The following is a 17,985-nucleotide window of genomic DNA, read 5'->3' on the forward strand; positions in this document are numbered from 1 at the left end:
CGTGTACGGACCAAGAGTTATGAGTGAAGGAGTTGTCCGTGAATGGGTACGTTTATTTAAAAGTGGACGAGAAAACGTTCATGATGAAGAGAGGAGTGGTAGACCATCATTGGTGACTGACGAACTCGTTCAGACAGTTGATGCAAAAGTTCGTGAAAATCGACGTTTCTCATGGTCGGAGTTGTCTACTGGTTTTCCACAGATTTCTAAGACTCTCTTGTACGAGATAGTGACAGCAAGATTGGGTTACCGTAAGTTCTGTGCACGATGGGTGCCCAAAATTCTTACCGACCACCACAAAACTCAAAGAATGGCCTCTGCATTAGACTTTCTGTCACGTTATGAGGACGAAGGACAACCATTGTTAAACATAATCGTGACCGGTGACGAAACCTGGAACAAGTACGTGAACCCTGACACAAAAGAACAATCAAAGATGTGGGCACATTCAAATTCGCCTACCAAACCAAGAAAAGCCTCGCAAGATTTTTCTGCCAGAAAACTGATGGCAACGGTGTTTTGGGATGCCAAAGGGGTGTTGTTGGTTGAATTCATGGAACGTGGTACGACCATTAATCAAGACGTATACTGTGAAACAATAAAAAAGTTACGACGGGCTATACAGAACAAACGCCGTGGTATGCTGACTTCCGGTATCGTTTTTTTGCACGATAACGCCCGTCCTCACTCTGCTCGCAGAACAACGGCCCTTCTTGAGTCCTTCAAGTGGGACGTTATCAACCATCCACCTTACAGCCCAGACCTGGCGCCAAGTGATTATCACCTCTTCATGCATTTGAAGAAATGGCTCGGGTCACAGCGGTTTGATGACGACGAAGAGCTCAAAGATGCGGTCACAGGCTGGCTCCAGGCACAAGCGGGTGATTTTTATGCACAAGGAATTTCAAAGCTTGTGAAGAGATACGATAAGTGCCTCAATCGCTATGGAGACTATGTAGAAAAATAGTGCAAAGATGTAGTTGTAAGATGTATATATTAAAATATTTTTATTTAACTTGGTGTATTTTTTTAAAACAACCGGAGGTTACTTTCTGAACGGCCCTCGTAATTCTTAATATTTCTTAAGTGCTTCATTTGCTTCACCCTCAGACGTCAACTCATCAAATCCTGTCGCCAGATTGTGTTCGGTAGTTTTGTCAGTATAAACTGACAACGCTAGGCGTTCTGCGTCTCCGTTTCTCGGGATCCATTGCTTCCTTCTTAACTCTTTTTTTTAGGATCAAAAATGGTTCAAATGGCTCTGAGCACTATGGGACTTAACATGTGAGATCATCAGTCCCCTAGAACTTAGAACTACTTAAACCTAACTAACCTAAGGACATCACACACATCCATGCCCGAGGCAGGATTCGAACCTGCGACCGTAGCGGTCGCGCTGTTCCAGACTGAAGCGCCTAGAACCGCTCGGCCACTCCGGCCGGCTCTTTTTTTTTCTTATTTGGGAATAAAAGACAATAATACAAGGTAGAGCGCCCAACATCCGTCACTTTAGTAGGTTAGGAGATGTATAAGCCCCGAAAGGTCACGTAAAAGACTACGTATTGGCGTATATATTCCTGAATTTCTTCTCCACTTGTAGGCTGCTTACAGTTGGTTATAACATACTAAGTAAGGTCAGTACTTAACATAAATGTTAGCGCTGCAAAAACAGAAATACGACGGAAAGTGTTCGCAATTTTGTACCCCATAAAAATTCTCAAAAATGCGGTTAATTTAAATGTATTTTTCCGTTATAAGATTCCCAAACACATACACTACTATAAATAACTTGAAGGCCATGAATGAACAATGTTTTGAAGTTGTTTTCAGTCTTCTAAACATGTGTCACATATGAGTTTGTGTGTGGGTAGATGAGGAGCATGTTTCGTGATAATAAACCAAGCGTTGTGGGCAAGCACTTTTCAATAGGCAAAAGTGAAATAGCTTCCCTGAATATCAAATAACATGGATTTTGTAATGTTTGTTGTTGTGGTCTTCGGTCGTGAGACTGGTTTGATGCAGCTCTCCATGCTACTCTATTCTGTGCAAGCTTCTTCATCTCCCAGTACCTACTGCAACCTACATCCTTCTGAATCTGCTTAGTGTATTCATCTCTTGGTCTCCCTCTACGATTTTTACCCTCCACGCTGCCCTCCAATACTAAATTGGTGATCCCTTGATGCCTTAAAACATGTCCTACCAACCGATCCCTTCTTCTAGTCACGTTGTGCCACAAACTTCTCTTCTCCCCAATCCTATTCAATACCTCCTCATTAGTTACGTGATCTACCCACCTTATCTTCAGCATTCTTCTGTAGCACCACATTATTTTGTAATAATACTTCCAAATTTTGTACCCCGGACGGACGAAAAAAGGAACTGCAAAGGGGGCAAAGTTAAATCATCCCTGGGGTTTATTATAATGGCCGCTGTACCAACATAGGTCAGGCCGTTGACAATAGCGATTACACGACAGAAACCGCAACGCACGACTGGAATAAAGCCCGACATTTGAACACAAAGTACTGCTCACACGAGGAATAGCAGGCTATTAATTTGCCTGTTGCCTAGCTGACCTCAGTCCGTCCACGTGAATTCCCTCGTACACGGAAGCTAAACGTGCTGCACGCAGCAGACACACTTAACAAAATTGTGGGCTGAGCTCAAGCATGCACGCACAGTTAAACATTTCATACCAACTGTGGAAATCCACAAATTTCTAGGTGGAAGAAATTAGGCGCAGGGGCGATTCTTCGGGCCCGTTGTTTTATGCTTATTTTAATTAATGTCATACTCCCTACATGGGGAGGGGTAGCACATACCATACGGCGTTATTCACAGGTTTGAGAAGACATTTGTGCTAAGTGTACAAGAAATAAGAAAACAAACATACATTAGTGGACAGAGCATCTATCCAAATTTGTACTTCATACTGCAGGAGCTCAGTGTAGGCTAGGTATAAGATTTAATTTCTCCGATTTTTCTCGACGTGTTGGTTTCGTGAGACATGCGTGACAGGAAGCAATACGTTGACCCACCCTTCCGGGAACGAACTCTGTTGTAGCATCTGCCTCTGGAGCTTGTCGAGCATCTTCGTAACGCTCTCACACACACTGAACGATCCCGTGAAGAAAGGCGGCGCTCTTCGTTGTATCTTCTCCACTTCTTCTGTTGTTGCTACTAGGCACCGATGCTACACTCATGTGCAGTACTCCAGAATCGGTTGAACAAGGGAGGGACGTTCGAGAAAATAGTTTGGTACATACACTACTGGCCATAAAAAGAAGAAATGCAGATGATAAACGGGTATTGATTGGACAAATATATTATACTACAAATGACATGTCATTACATTTTGACGTAATTTGGGTGCATAGATCCTGAGAAATCAGTACCCAGAACAACCACCTCTGGCCGTAATAACGGCCTTGATACGCCTGGGCATTGAGTCAAACAGAGCTTGGATGGCGTGTACAGGTACAGCTGCCCGTGCAGCTTCAACACAATACCACAGTTCATAAAGAGTAGTGACTGGCGTATTGTGACGAGCCAGGTGCTCGGCCATCATTGACCAGACGTTTTCAATTGGTGAGAGATCTGGAGAATGTGCTGGCCAGGGCAACAGTCGAACATTTCTGTATCCAGAAAGGCCCGTACAGGACCTGCAACATGCGGTCATGCATTATCCTGCTGAAATATAGGGTTTCGCAGGGATCGAATGAAGGGCAGAGCCACGGGTCGTAACACATCTGAAACGTAACGTCCACTCTTCAAAGTGTCGTCAATGCGAACAAGAGGTGACCGAGACGTGTAACCAATGGCACCCCATACCATCACGCCGGGTGATACGCCAGTATGGCGATGACGAATACACGCTTCCAACGTGCGTTCACCGCGATGTCGCCAAACACGGATGCGACCATCTTGATGCTGTAAACAGAACCTGGATTCATCCGAAAAAATGACGTTTTGCCATTCGTGCGCCCAGGTTCATCGTCGAGTACACTATCGCAGGCGCTCCTGTCTGTGAAGCAGCGTCAAGGGTAACCGCAGCCACGGTCTCCGAGCTGATAGTCCGTGCTGCTGCAAACGTCGTCGAACTGTTCGTGCAGATGGTTGTTGTCTTGCAAACGTGCCCATCTGTTGACTCAGCGTTCGAGATGTAGCTGCACGATCCGTTACAGCCATGCGGATAAGATGCCTGTCATCTCGGCTGCTAGTGATACGAGGCCGTTGGGATCGAGCACGGCGTTCCGTATTACCCTCCTGAACCCACCGATGCCATATTCTGCCAACAGTCATTGAATTTCGACCGACGCGAGCAGCAATGTCGCGATACGATAAACCGCAATCGCGATAGGCTACAATCCGACCTTTCTTAAAGTCTGAAACGTGATGGTACGCATTTATCCTCCTTACACGGGGCATCACAACAACGTTTCATCAGGCAACGCCGGTCAACTGCTGTTTGTGTATGAGAAATCGGTTGGAAACTTTCCTCATGTCAGTACGTTGTAGGTGTCGCCACCACCGCCAACCTTGTGTGAATGCTCTGAAAAGCTGATCATTTGCATATCACAGCATCGTCTTCGTGTCGGTTAAATTTCGCGTCTGTAGCACATCTTCGTGGTGTAGCAATCATAATGGCCAGTAGTGTGTATAAACGGGGAGAATACGGCGCTGCGGTCTGCATCGCCTGTATGAGACCACAAGTGTCTGGCGCAGTTGTTAGATCGTTTCCGCTACGGTCGCAGGTTCGAATCCTGCCTTGGGCATGGTTGTGTGTGATGTCCTTAGGTTAGTTACGTTTAAGTAGTAAGTTATTCGGGACTGATGACCTCAGATGTTTAGTCTCATAGTGCTCAGAGTCAATTTGTAAATGACGGTAAATAAATACACTCAAGAGCCAAAGAACCTGGTATACCTGACTAATATCGTGTACGGCTCCAGCAAGCATGCAGAAGTGCTGCAACACGGCGTGGCTTGCACTCGACTAATGTCTGAAGTAGTGCGGGGGGATTCACACCATGGACCCTGCAGCGCTGTCCATAAATCCGTAAGAGTACGAGGGGGTGGGGATATCTTTTGAACAGCACGTTCCTAGGGATTCCAGATATGCTCATTAATGTTCATGTCTGGGGAGTTTTGTGCCCATCGGAAGTGCTTAAACTCAGAAGAATGCTCCTGGAGCCACTCTGTAACAATTCTGGTCTTATGCGGTATCAGATTGTCTTGCTGGAATTGCCCAAGTCCGTCGGAATGCACAATGGACACGAATGGATCCAGGCGATCAGACACGATGCTCACGTACGTGTCACCTGTCAGAGTCGTATCTAGACGTATCAGGGGTCGGATATCACTCCAACTGCACACACCCCACACCATTACAGGTCTCCACGAGCTTGAACAGTCCATAGATTCATGAGGTTGTCTCCATACCGGTACACGTCCATCCGCTCGACACAATCTGAAACGAGACTCTTTCGACCAGGGAACGTGTTTCCGGTCATCAACAGTCCAATGTCGGTGTTGATGGACTCAGGCGATGCTTAAAGCTTTGTGTCGTGCAGTCATCAAGGGTACACGAGTGGGCCTTGGCCTCCGAAAGCCCATATCGATGAAGTTTCTTAGAGTGGTTCGCAAGCTGACACTTGCTGATGGCCCAGCACTGAAATCTGCAGCAATTTGTTGAAGGGTTGCACTTGTGTCATGTTGAACGATTCTCTTCAGTCTTCGTTGGTCCTATTCTTGCAGGATCTTTTTGCAACCTGTAACACTCCGGTTTAATCTACTTACTTATCCCGCTCGATCGAGATGTGATAGCAGCCCAAAACAGATATTAATTAATGTGACCGTGTACCTAATGGGGCTGGCAATCGGATTGGACTGCTACGGAGGTGTTACATTCCATTTTGTCCTTCTCAAATGCTGTAATAAAGAAATGTCTGGTGCCAAGAAGAACGACAACACAGCTTCATTAATCACTGACCTATATTCATCACAAAAACACAAATAAGGAGACAGCCACTGCCTTCGTCGTACAGAATTAATAACGGCTAATCTCAGCACAGGCCCTTTCGTTATTCATTATCGTCACACGCAATTTCAATCATTATAATCCAACACTACAATCCAACACTGCAATCCAAATAATGCCGGCGCGGTAGACGCGAAAATACAAATATCGGCACTGAAATATCACTGAATCACACTAGTAATTGTACTTGCTCTCTTTCCCGTATATTTCTAACACGAAAGGGGTTAAACCGCGGCGATGGCCACCCCCGTTGTCGGTACGGCCTTGCATTACGGCCACCGGCCGCCCCACGGCCCGGCCCGCAGCCTGGGTCCCACTCTACTATCTCAACACTCGCTCTTGCTCTCGCCACCCGACGCACACTATCGATTGTTTGTCCTGTCGACCTGCGCTGTCGCAAAACTTATAGTAAGGGCCTACGGACCCCTTACAAACCGCAGCGATGTCGGAGATTTGATGTTTTACCGGATTCCTGATATTCACGGTACACTCGTGAAACGGTCGTAAGGAAAAATCCCCACTTCATGGCTACGCCGGAGATGCTGTCTCCCATCGCTCGTGCGCCGACTATAAGACCAAGTTCAGACTCACTTAAATCTTGATAACCTGCCATTGTAGCAGCAGTGACCGATCTAACAACTGCGCCAGACACTTGTTGTCTTGTATAGGCGTTGCGCACTGTAGCGCTGTATTCTGCCTTATTACATATCTGTGTATTGCAATACGCATGCCTATAGCTGCTTCTTTGGCGCTTGAGTGTAACACGAAAACGGGGTGGTAGGTAATCATTCACTTTTTGCGATACGATAGAATCTTAGGTGTTATTGCCGCAGCACGTGTGCTTGCTTCGCCCTGTTTGTCGTGTGCTTGTACGTGTTCGGTGTGCTACAGCGCCCGTTGTTTTGTGTGTTGCAGCCGTACTGGATGAAGAGCCGCGAGTACTGGGACGCCAACTTCGAGTCGCGCTACAAGGACAGGAAGGAGAAGTGGACCGACATGCCGCTCAAGGTAAGGCCTACTGGCCTTCTACTGCCAGCCTAATCCCAAGAATAAGGTCTATTTGTTTATAAGTTCATTGATACGTGTTACAAACCGGACACAAGAGGAAGGACCAGGCCCTTTGCTTTTTTCTTTTATCACTCGTTTATTACATCAGAGAAATACACATTTTAAGACAAAATTTAACTACATGAAGTATTGATCCCAGTGAAGGTTAATATAACCAGTGACAAAACTTAGTTGTCTTAAGGGTTTCTGCTGGCAACAAATTTTAAGGAGGCAATGTAAGGTTTATATCAATTTAGCTCAAACACGTAGCTAGTGATTGAATCACGACACAGACACTTTAACAATATCGGCAACAAATAAATAGCGTGAATTCGTACTCACAGTAACGAACTAATCAACAGCCTTGCCATTGAATAAGTAGTGCGCCATTTGGAACGAATTAGCAACACCCAGCAACTAGGGGGAGTTAATACCAACACTCTTTAAATGTCTTGCTTCCCATTAAATAAACAAACTTACAGTAATTAAATGAATAACAAATCGAAGACACTACGCTCCACTCAAACTCTTCAGTGGAAGCCATGCCAAAATGAAGATTCCATTAATTGACTGGCACTGAAGTCACACTAAAGCTCATCTGTGTGTTCCCAGACACACATGGGGCAAACTTATACAGGAGAAGATTTTGAAGGGAGCACGTCAGTAAAACCGGTAGTGGAGCGAACTCGTGCCACTGAAAACTAAGGTACTAGACTGGGGCACAAGTGGTATACAAGCCGGCCGGAGTGGCCGAGCGGTTCTAAGCGCTTCAGTCTGGAACCGCCCGACCGCTACGGTCGCAGGTTCGAATCCTGCCTCGGGCATGGATGTGTGTGATGTCCCTAGGGTAGTTAGGTGTAAGTAGTTCTAAGTTCTAGGGGACTGATGACCTTGGATGTTAAGTCCCATAGTGCTCAGAGCCATTTGAACCATTTTGTGGTATGGAATGAGGTTGCCTTAGTGCTTATGGAATGAGGTTGCCTTAGTGCTGTACTGCGCTCCAAAATATTAATTCAATTGGCCAATTCAAAATCAAGTACACATAAACCAGCATTAATTAACGAGGAGTGACACCAGGTCGCTCGAAGGGATGACAACACTTACGAGGTGCGGCTAGAAAAAAACCGGACTGATGCTGGAAAAAACATTTATTTACAATTATTTACAATTTCATGTTATCTCCTTCAATGTACTCTCCTCCTCGGTCTCTACACCGCTCCATACGAATTTTCCACTGTTCATAGCAATGCTGCAGATCATTTTCGGTAAGTCCATACATTACTTCCGTCGCTCTTTCTTTTACTGCTTCAACAGTCTCAAATCTAGTTCCTTTTAAAGCTGACTTGACTTTAGGGAAAAGAAAAAAGTCACAGGGGGCCAAATCAGGTGAGTAGGGTGGATGATCTAAGTTGGGAATGTTGTGTTTTGCCAAAGACGTCTTCACTGACAACGCACTGTGAGCTGGGGCATTGTCTTGGTGAAGGATCCATGACTTTTTTCTCCACAAATCGTTCCGTTTTCTCCGTACTCGCTCACGTAGGGTAGCCAGGACGCTAATGTAGTAATGCTGATTCACTGTTTGTCCCTCTGGTACCCAATCAATGTGCACAATCCCTTTGATGTAAAAAAAAAACAATCATCATTGCCTTGAATTTCGATTTTGACATTCGTGCTTTTTTTTGTCGTGGAGAACCAGGAGTTTTCCAATGCATCGATTGGCGTTTAGTTTCGGGATCGTAAGTAAAAAACCACGGTTCATCGCAAGTAATAACATTTTGTAAGAAGGTGGGATCACTTTCAATGTTTTCCAGGATGTCAGAACAAATCATTCTTCGGCGTTCCTTCTGTTCAATTGTGAGACACTTTGGAACCATTTTTGAACACACTTTGTTCATGTTGAAACTTTCATGAAGAATCTGCCCAACACTTTCCTTGTCAACTCCTGTTAACTCAGACACTGCTCTGATTGTTAAACGGCGATCTTGTCGAACAAGTTTACCGATTTTTTCAATGTTTGCATCAGTTTTTGCTGACAATGGTCTGCCAGTGCGAGTGTCATCACTGGTGTCTTCGCGGCCATCTTTAAATCGTTTAAACCACTCAAACACTTGTGTTCGCGATAAACAATCATCGCCGTACACTTGTTGTAACATTACAAACGTTTCACTTGCAGATTTTCCTAGTTTGAAACAAAATTTGATGTTAACACGCTGTTCTTTCTGTACACTCAACATTTTCCGACGCACAGACAAAACGTCAACTACTTAAAACAGACGCCACGGGCAGACTGAGTGCAGGAGGCAGATGAAACTCGAGCAGTAGGCGGAGCGAGAGTCACGTGACAGGCCACGCGACTTTCAGCCTTATTGCATTCGTTTTATTGTTTCACCAGCACTAGTCCGGTTTTTTTCTAGCCACACCTCGTAAGTGAAAAGACAAATGCCGGAGGCGGCAGTAACATCAAACACCTTCTCCGAGTTGTAACCATGATTCACTTCCCGCTATACAAGTAAACACTTACCCGAGCACAAGGAAGGGACCTCAAAGAGAAAATTCAAATAAAACCCCCAAAAGATTATACGAGAACAGGGAAGCCCAACTATTTAAATTTAAAAGAATTAGCTCTCTCCAAAGGCAGTGTAAACGCTAAGGCCACACATAAGAGGCCACCAACATTGGTTACAAAGGGTCTTACACATTTGCTCCTTTTCTTTAAAAGAAAGCCAAGGCTGCTTACCCTCTGCTGGACATCCGGTATGGCTCGTGTAGGATACACCAGGCAGCAACCCAAGCTAGGCGGTCGCAAAATCAGGAGAGCAGACAGGCAGGCAGCCGACACATATCCTGCATCCTGAACCGGCAGACCGCGTACAACCGACTCCACACATACGTGGTTACTTCCCACACTCGTACCTCGCGGCGTCTCAGCAGGCAGCCCGAGCAAACGTCAACTGCCACTCGCCCCGCGATTGCGGAGAACAACAAGGCAAACAAAGATAAGAAACATCGAGGGATCGATAATGGACATCGAAGAGACTGGCACGCCAGTAACGAGCCCCACGGCTCATTCATAGAGCTGTTTATTTCTACAATGGTTTACATCAGTTTACAGCATGAACATTTAGCTATTTTTCGACATAATCACCATTTCTGTCGATGCATTTTTGTAGACGCTGTGGCAGTTTTTGAATGACGATGTCATACCAGCTCGCCGCCATGCTGTTCAGAAAGTTATGAACCTCTTCTTTCACCTCGTCGTCGGAGCTGAATCGCTTTCCGGCCGAATGTTCTTTTACCCTAGGGAACAGGTGATAGTCACTGGGCGCCAAGTCAGGACTATAGGGTGGGTGGGTGACTATGTTCCACTGAAACTGTTGCAGGAGAGCAACGGTTTGCCGAGCGATGTGTGGGCGAGCGTTGTCATGGAGAATGTGTACGCCCTCGCTCAACGTTTCTCCGGTTCTGAATTGTCCGTTTAACTTTTTTCAGAACCTCACAGTACCTGCCAGTGTTAATTATGGTCCCAGCAATTCAGCTCCGATGTCGAGGTGAAAGAAGAGGTTCGTAACTTTCTGAACAGCATGGCGGCGAGCTGGTATGACATGAGCTTACAAAAAATTGCCACTGCGTCTGCAAAAATGCGTCGACAGAAATGGTGATTATGTCGGAAAATAGCTAAATGTTCAAGCTGTAAACTGATGTAAACCATTGTAGAAATAAACAGGTCTATGTACTTATACGAGGGTGAGTCAAATGAAAACCTTAAATATTTTTTCAAATATTATTTATTGTGCCGAAGTGGTACAAAGCTGTACCACTTTTCAACATAATCTCCCCGACACTCAATGCAAGTCCTCCAGCGCTTATAAAGTCGCTGTTATAAATATTTTGCAGACCAGTTTCCTTTTTCGCACAGCGCATGTTTGAAGACTTCCAGTTCTATAGAATGTATCTCAATTCCAGGGTTGCAAGGAGGGGTTTTTATTTTTGAAAAAGTATTTTAGATACCTTGAACCGTTCAGGAAATAAAATTACTCTTACGTCATATGCGGACCACTCTCTGTTAAGTCCACCGAGTGAGGTGGCGCAGTGGTTGGCACACCTGGACACGCACTCGGGAGGACGATGGTTCAAACCCGCTTCCGGCCATTCTGATTTAGTATACCGTGATTTCCCTAAATCGCTTCAGGCAATCGCTTTGACGGTTCCTTTGAAAGGGCACGGCCAACTTCCTTCCCTAATCCAATGGGGCGACGGCCTCGCTGTTTCGTCCCCTTCACCCCCCCCCCCCCCCACTCCTCCATCCAATTCGACCAACCAGCCTGTCTGGTAGTCTGTCAAGGAAAGTGAGACCGTTCTAGGCGCTACAGTCTGGAACCGCGCGACCGCTACGGTCGCAGGTTCGAATCCTGCCTCGGGCATGGATGTGTGTGATGTCGTTAGGTTAGTTAGCTTTAAGTAGTTCTAAGTTCTAGGGGACTGATGACCTCAACAGTTAAGTCCCATAGTGCTCAGAGCCAGCCATTGTATTGAAATATCAACGTCGTTTATTCTTTTTAACACGTGCTACCCGTTTACTGGATGCTAGTCAATTTTGGCTCCACTGCATACGGCTCTGTTGTGGCACATTATAACTGCTGTGAATCGCAGGTTACGTTTGAGTGGCTGATTTGGGGGAGGGGCCAAACAGCGAGGTCATCGGTCCCATCGGGTTAGGGAAGGAACCAGCCCGGAATTTGCCTGGAACGTTTTAGGGAAATCACGGAAAACCCGAATCAGGCTTGTTGGAAGCGGGTTTGAACCGTCGTCCTCACGAATGCGAAAATGGTTCAAATGGCTCTAAGCACTATGGGACTTAACTTCTGAGGTCATCAGTCCCCTAGAACTTAGAACTACTTAAACCTAACTAAATGGTTCAAATGGCTCTCAGCACTATGGGACTTAACTTCTGAGGTCATCAGTCCCCTAGAACTTAGAACTACTTAAACCTAACTAACCCTAAGGACACACACATCCATGCCCGAGGTAGGACTCGAACCTGTGACCGTAGCAGTCGCGCGGTTCCAGACTGAAGCGCCTAGAACCGCTCGGCCACAGCGGCCGGCCCCGAATGCGAGTCCAGTGTGCTAACTACTGCGCCACTTCCCTCTGTGGCAGGTTACGCTCGAAGCCTGAAGATGAAACCATGGTGTCGAAACTGGTGGAATGTGTTACAAAGGGAATAAACGACGTTGGATTCCAGTACAGCTGTTGGTTTTGTCATCATTCAAGTACACACTGTGTAATGTGAAACGGGAGTGGGCTATCGACTGAAATTAGGTTTACAATGCACGGCTTGTTTAGTGTTGACAAGTCGTTGCTGCAAGCTGACTCCGTTGGCTATGGGAAGCGCAGCAGCCACTTGGCGTTCCTGTGTGCCTGCAGAGCACTTGGCGCCACCCCCTCCCCCGCGCTAGCTTTATGAGGTAATTGAGCGGCCGCCATTTCCTTTAAATGGAGAACTTGGGCGCAGCAAGTCGCGAGCCGAGCCAACTCTGTCCGAGTTGTCCGCTAGTTGAGCTCCGCCGGGAAACCACCTGCTGCCTCCCACTCTCTCGCCGGCCAATTGGAGGCGTCTGGAGGGTGCGTAACCCCGGCTGCCTTCAGGTCCCGTAAATACCAGGGAGGTGTCTTTCCCAGAACTAGGTGTTAATATGGGCCGTAGAGGTTACATACGAATTACAGCAACGTGTCCGGCAGCTATTGCAGTATTGCGGAGCAATATTTGTGGCAGTACACTTTCGGGTCAGACCGAGCGAGCTGGTGCAGTGGTTAGCACACTGGATTCGCATTCGGGAGGACGACGGTTCGAACCCGCTCCGGCCATCCTGATTTAGGTTTTCCGTGATTTCCCTAAATCGTTTCAGGCAAATGCCGCGATGGTTCCTTTGAAAGGGGACGGCCGATTTCCTTCCCAATCCTTCCCTAATCCGAGCTTGTGCTCCGTCTCTAGTGACCTCGTTATCGACGGGACGTTAAACACTAATATCGTCCTCCTTTCGGGTCAGAGGCCGCGAAATGAATGAAAGCGAGCTACCTAAGTGAGAAAGGCTCTCCGTCTTTTACATTCCGCAAAGAAGAAAAAATTGCCGCAGTGGTCATATCACCAAAGTTCAGCGCTGTCGGGCTGGGCTAGCACTTGGATGGGTGACCATCCGGTCTGCCGAGCAATGTTGGCAAGTGGGGTGCACTCAGCCGTTGTGAGGCAAACTGAGGAGCTACTTGACTGAGAAGTAGCGGCTCCGGTTCAAAAATGGCTCTGAGCACTATGGGACTTAACATCTGTGGTCATCAGTCCCCTAGAACTTAGAACTACTTAAACTTAACTAACCGAAGGACAGCACACAACACCCAGCCATTACGAGGCAGAGAAAATCCCTGACCCCGCCGGGAATCGAACCCGGGAACCCGGGCGTGGGAAGCGAGAACGCTACCGCACGACCACGAGATGCGGTCAGCGGCTCCGGTCTCGTAAACTGACATACAGACGGGAGAGCGGTGTGCTGACCACATGATTCTCCATATCCGCATCCAGTGACGCCTGTGGTCTGAGGATGACGCGGCGACCGGTCGGTACCGTCGGGCCCTCCAAGTTTTAAAGCCAAAAATTGCGGAGTAAAAGAGAAATATGACTTTGTGGAAGCATTCTCTTTTAAGTAACTGAACTGTTTGCGAATCTTTAACTCGTGAACTGGCATTGGATACACACACCTTCGACACTGACCAAACACGACTTTGAATATATCGTTTAGAACTAATTCGTCCGTCTGGCAAGACCAATACCAATATGACCGACTATATACCACTTACAGCCACACTAACGATCCCTCTTCAGTTTTTGGTATTGATGATTCATACCGACAGTTCGATGTACCTCCTTAAATGACGCCTACGAACACGGAAACACACATGACGAAGCTTCAGAAAGTTTAGAAGTCTTCATCTATGGGGGAGGGGGGGGGGGGGGGGAGGAGGGCGCTGGTAAGTCCTTGGCTGTATAAAGAAGAAATACTGTTTCAGATTTGAAAAAAATTATTTACTTCCCTCCTTAAGTCCGACTCATCTAGGACACTACAAATAACCTGTAGGCTATGCAACTACAACTAAAAAAAATTGTCCATAATTCGGAGGACAATCAAACAATTTAAAATCAGACATCGTAAAATAGTCGATATTGAAATTGAGTGGAAGCCCAAATGCGCCATAGGTATTTATTATGTTTTCACTGTATGACGACCCATTTCATAAAAATGCGTGTGAAATCTTATGGGACTTAACTGCTAAAGTCATCAGTCCCTAAGCTTACCTAAATTATCCTAAGGACAAACACACACACTCATGCCCGAGGGAGGACTCGAACCTCCTCTGGGACCAGCCGCACAGACCATGACTGCAGCGCCTTAGACCCGTTTCATACCCTGGAGGTATGTCTTGAGGCCATACCTGCATTTCGCGTGCAATGTATAATTAGAAACAAGAAGACTCGCATTATCTATAAGAAATGGTGATGAATTTTACAGTTACGAGATGTAGGTATTTCAGATTGAACGAAAAAAAAAAAAAAATAGGATGACGATGGCGAAATTGGAATCAGCGATCCTTGAACTGCACTAGATTATACGATATACTACGCTGCCGATTCGTCTATAACTCTAATGTACTTTTGACTCTCACTGTATCAAATACAGCCCCTCGGAAAACTTCAAATCCGATTTTTCTGTAAATTTCTGGAAAACGTTAACAACAGCAACACGTGTTTCACTACGGAAAAGAAAAGAGCCTCAGCCATTTTCATACTGCGTATTAACAGAGAAAGGGAAGTGGATAGCTTAAAGTTAGATATGGTGCGAATTAGTGAAGTTAGCTGGAAGGAAGAACAGGACTTCTATTGTGGTGAATACAGGGTTATAAATACAAAGTCATACAGGTGCAGTGCAGGAGTGGGTTTAATACTGAATCAGAAAATAGGAACGCGGATAAGCTACTATCAACAGCATAGTGAACGCATTGCTATAGCCAAGATAGACATTAATTCCACACTCACCATAGTAGCACAAGTTTATAAGATAACTACCTCCGCAGATGAGCAGAAAATTGAGAAAATGTATGATGCGCTAAAAGAAATTATTCAGATAGCTAAGGGAGATGAAAATTCAATAGTCATAGGTGACTGGAATTCGATAGTAGGAAAAGGAAGAGAAGGAAACGTAGTAGGTCAATGTGGAATGGGGTAAGAAACGAAAGACGAAGCCGCGTGGTGGAATGTTGCACAGAGCGCAATCCATTCACAGCTAATACTTGGTTTAGGAATCATAAAAGAAGTTGTATTCGTGGAAAAGGCCTGGAGACACTGGAAGGTTTCATGTAGATTATATAATGGTAAGACAGAGATTTAGGAACCAGGTTTTAAATTGTAAGACATTTCCAGGGGCAGATGTTGACTCTGACGACTATCTGTTGGTTATGAACTGTAGATTAAAACTGAAGAAACTCCAAAAAGGCAGGAATTTAAATGGGTGGGACCTGGACAAACTGAAACAACGAGACGCTGTAGAGGGTTTCAGGGGAGCATTAGGGAACAATAGAAAAGAACAAGGGAAAAGAATACAGTAGAAGAAGAATGGGTAGCTTTGAGAGATGAAATAGTGAAGGCAGCAGAGGATCAAGTAGGCAAAAAGACGAGGGGTAATAGAAATCCTTGGGTTACACAAGAGATATTGAATTTAATCTATGAAATGAGAAAATATAAAAATGCAATAAATGAAGTAGAAGAAAGGGAATACAAAGATTTAAAAAATGGCTAAGAAGGAATAGCTGGAGCACAAAAGTAAGGATGTAGAAGCATATATCAATAGGAATAAGATACAGGGTTATTACAAATGACTGAAGCGATTTCACAGCTCTACAATAACTTTATTATTTGAGATATTTTCAAAATGCTTTGCACACACATACAAAAACTCAAAAAGTTTTTTTAGGCATTCACAAATGTTCGATATGTGCCCCTTTAGTGATTCAGCAGACATCAAGCCGATAATCAAGTTCCTCCCACACTCGGCGCAGCATGTCCCCATCAATGAGTTCGAAAGCATCGTTGATGCGAGCTCCCAGTTCTGGCACGTTTCTTGGTAGAGGAGGTTTAAACACTGAATCTTTCACATAACCCCACAGAAAGAAATCGCATGGGGTTAAGTCGGGAGAGCGTGGAGGCCATGACATGAATTGCTGATCATGATCTCCACCACGACCGATCCATCGGTTTTCCAATCTCCTGTTTAAGAAATGCCGAACATCATGATGGAAGTGCGGTGGAGCACCATCCTGTTGAAAGATGAAGTCGGCGCTGTCGGTCTCCAGTTGTGGCATGAGCCAATTTTCCGCGGGCTACGCGTGAAACTTGCCCGCACGCGTTCAACCGTTTCTTCGCTAACTGCAGGCGGACCCGTTGATTTTCCCTTACAGAGGCATCCAGAAGCTTTAAACTGCGCATACCATCACCGAATGGAGTTAGCAGTTGGTGGATCTTTGTTGAACTTCGTCCTGAAGTGTCGTTGCACTGTTATGACTGACTGATGTGAGTGCATTTCAAGCACGACATACGCTTTCTCGGCTCCTGTCGCCATTTTGTCTCACTGCGCTCTCGAGCGCTCTGACGGCAGAAACCTGAAGTGCGGCTTCAGCCGAACAAAACTTTATGAGTTTTTCTACGTATCTGTAGTGTATCGTGACCATATGTCAATGAATGGAGCTACAGTGAATTTATGAAATCGCTTCAATCATTTGTAATAGCCCTGTATATAGCGTCTACAGGAAAATTAAAGAGACCTTTCGAGGAAAGACAACCACCAGTCCTAAGCGAAGAAGGAAAAGCAGAAACGTAAAGTAACGATATAGAGGGGCTATACAAGGGAGATGTAATTGGGGGCAATATTATGGAAATGGAAGAGGATGTAGATGAAGATGAAAGGGGAGATATGATACTGCTTGAAGAGTTTGACAGGGCACTGAAAGACCTAAGTCGAAACAAGGCCCCGGGAGTAGACAACATTCCGTTAGAGCTGCCTTGGGAGAGCCAACCACGACAAAAGTCTTGCGTCTGGTGAGCAAGATTTATGAAAGAAACGGAATACCCCGAGTCTTCAAGAAGAATATAATAATTCCAATCCCAAACAAAGCTAGTGCTGACAGGTGAGAGCATTAGCAAACTATCATTTTAATAAGTCTCGGTTGCAAAATACTAACACGAATTCTGTAGAGAGGAATAGAAAAACTGGTAGAAGCCCAGCCCGGTGAAGATCGGTTTGGATTCCGTAGAAATGTATGAACACGTGAGGCAGTACTGACTCTAGGACTTATCTTAGAAGAAAGATTAAGGTAACGCAAATCTACATTTATAGCAGTTGTAGACTTAGGGAAATCGTTTTACAATGTTTACTGGAATAGTCTTCCAAATTTTGAAGGTATCAGGCATCAAATACAGGGAGCGAAAGGCTATTTACACTTTGTACAGAAACCAGATGGCAGTTATAAGAGTCGAGGGACATGAAAGGGAAGCAGTGGTTGGGAAGGGAGTGAGACAGGGTTGCAGCCTCTCCCCGATGTTATTCAGTCTTTATATTGAGCAGGCAGTAAAGGAAACAAAAGAAAAAATTGGAGTAGGTATTAAAATCCATGGAGAGGAAATAAAAACTTTGAGGTTCGCCGATGACATTGTAATTCTGTCAGAGACAGCAAAGGACTTGGAAGAGCAGTTGAACGGAATGGATGGTGTCTTGAAGGAGGATACAAGATGAACATCATCAAAAGCAAAACGAGGATCATGGAATGTAGTCGAATTAAGTCGGGTGATGTTGAGGGAATCA

At 45.5% G+C, this 17,985-nt stretch overlaps 1 protein-coding gene across 1 annotated transcript in view; it reads left to right on the plus strand.

The window, feature by feature from the left end:
- Window positions 1-17,985, plus strand: part of LOC126426710 (alpha-mannosidase 2) — an 813,563-nt gene that overhangs the window by 213,565 nt on the left and 582,013 nt on the right. The window contains exon 2 of the mRNA XM_050088631.1: window positions 6,953-7,045. Coding sequence (XP_049944588.1) covers window positions 6,962-7,045 — 84 coding nt within the window. The 5' untranslated portion in view covers window positions 6,953-6,961. The remainder of the gene's footprint in view (window positions 1-6,952; window positions 7,046-17,985) is intronic.

This window comes from Schistocerca serialis, chromosome 11 (assembly GCF_023864345.2).
Source record: "Schistocerca serialis cubense isolate TAMUIC-IGC-003099 chromosome 11, iqSchSeri2.2, whole genome shotgun sequence".
In the NCBI taxonomy this organism is placed as follows: Eukaryota; Metazoa; Arthropoda; class Insecta; order Orthoptera; family Acrididae; genus Schistocerca; species Schistocerca serialis.